Source organism: Brassica oleracea, chromosome C2 (genome assembly GCF_000695525.1).
Source record: "Brassica oleracea var. oleracea cultivar TO1000 chromosome C2, BOL, whole genome shotgun sequence".
In the NCBI taxonomy this organism is placed as follows: Eukaryota; Viridiplantae; Streptophyta; class Magnoliopsida; order Brassicales; family Brassicaceae; genus Brassica; species Brassica oleracea.
The window spans coordinates 46,541,147-46,541,785 of NC_027749.1; the positions used below are offsets into that span (position 1 = coordinate 46,541,147).

At 39.9% G+C, this 639-nt stretch overlaps 1 protein-coding gene across 1 annotated transcript; it reads left to right on the forward strand.

Moving 5' to 3' along the window:
* The first annotated feature begins 22 nt into the window (after positions 1-22).
* LOC106324411 lies at positions 23-544 on the forward strand. Its single transcript, XM_013762383.1, has one exon. The coding sequence runs from the start codon at positions 23-25 to the stop codon at positions 542-544; it is 522 nt and encodes a 173-aa protein (XP_013617837.1).
* The last annotated feature ends 95 nt before the right edge of the window (positions 545-639 follow it).

Below are 639 nucleotides of genomic sequence, written 5' to 3' on the forward strand. Positions count from 1 at the left end.
AAGGCTATCTTGTCCTTATTGTATGGGAAGCACAGACGCATTTCAGCTGAAAAATGGTAGGAAGACGTCCTGGTTTGATTGTCATCGGAGATTTCTTCCCATTAATCATCCGTACCGAAGGAATAAGAAATTGTTTCGGTCAAAAAGGATTGTACTAAACACCGCTCCGCCATATTTATCTGGAGAGGAAATCGAGAAGTATATTGATTACTATGGTGCACAAGACACAGTCAAGAAAGGGGGTAATTGGCATACTACTGCAAATATGTCTGCTGGTTACGGGACACAGCATAATTGGCACAAGAAGAGTATATTTTGGGAACTTCCATATTGGAAAAATCTACTTCTACGCCACAATCTTGATGTGATGCATATAGAGAAGAACTTCTTTGACAACATCATCAATACATTGTTTAACGTCCCCGGGAAGACAAAAGATAACAAGAACTCAAGGTTGGATTTGCCTGCATTATGTTCTAGGATTGAGCTGCATATTAGAAACGATGGGAAAATTCCGATTCCCATTTTCAGATTGTCAGCATAAGCAAAAGCAGCGTTGTTCAAGTGGGTGGCATCAGATGTGAAGTTTTCTGATGGATATGTTTCAAATCTATCAAGATGTGTTGATCAGCAGGGACA

Excerpts from the sequence above, each read along its gene's own strand:
- LOC106324411 (XM_013762383.1), top strand. The coding sequence starts at position 23 with ATGGGAAGCACAGACGCATTTCAGCTGAAAAATGGTAGGAAGACGTCC.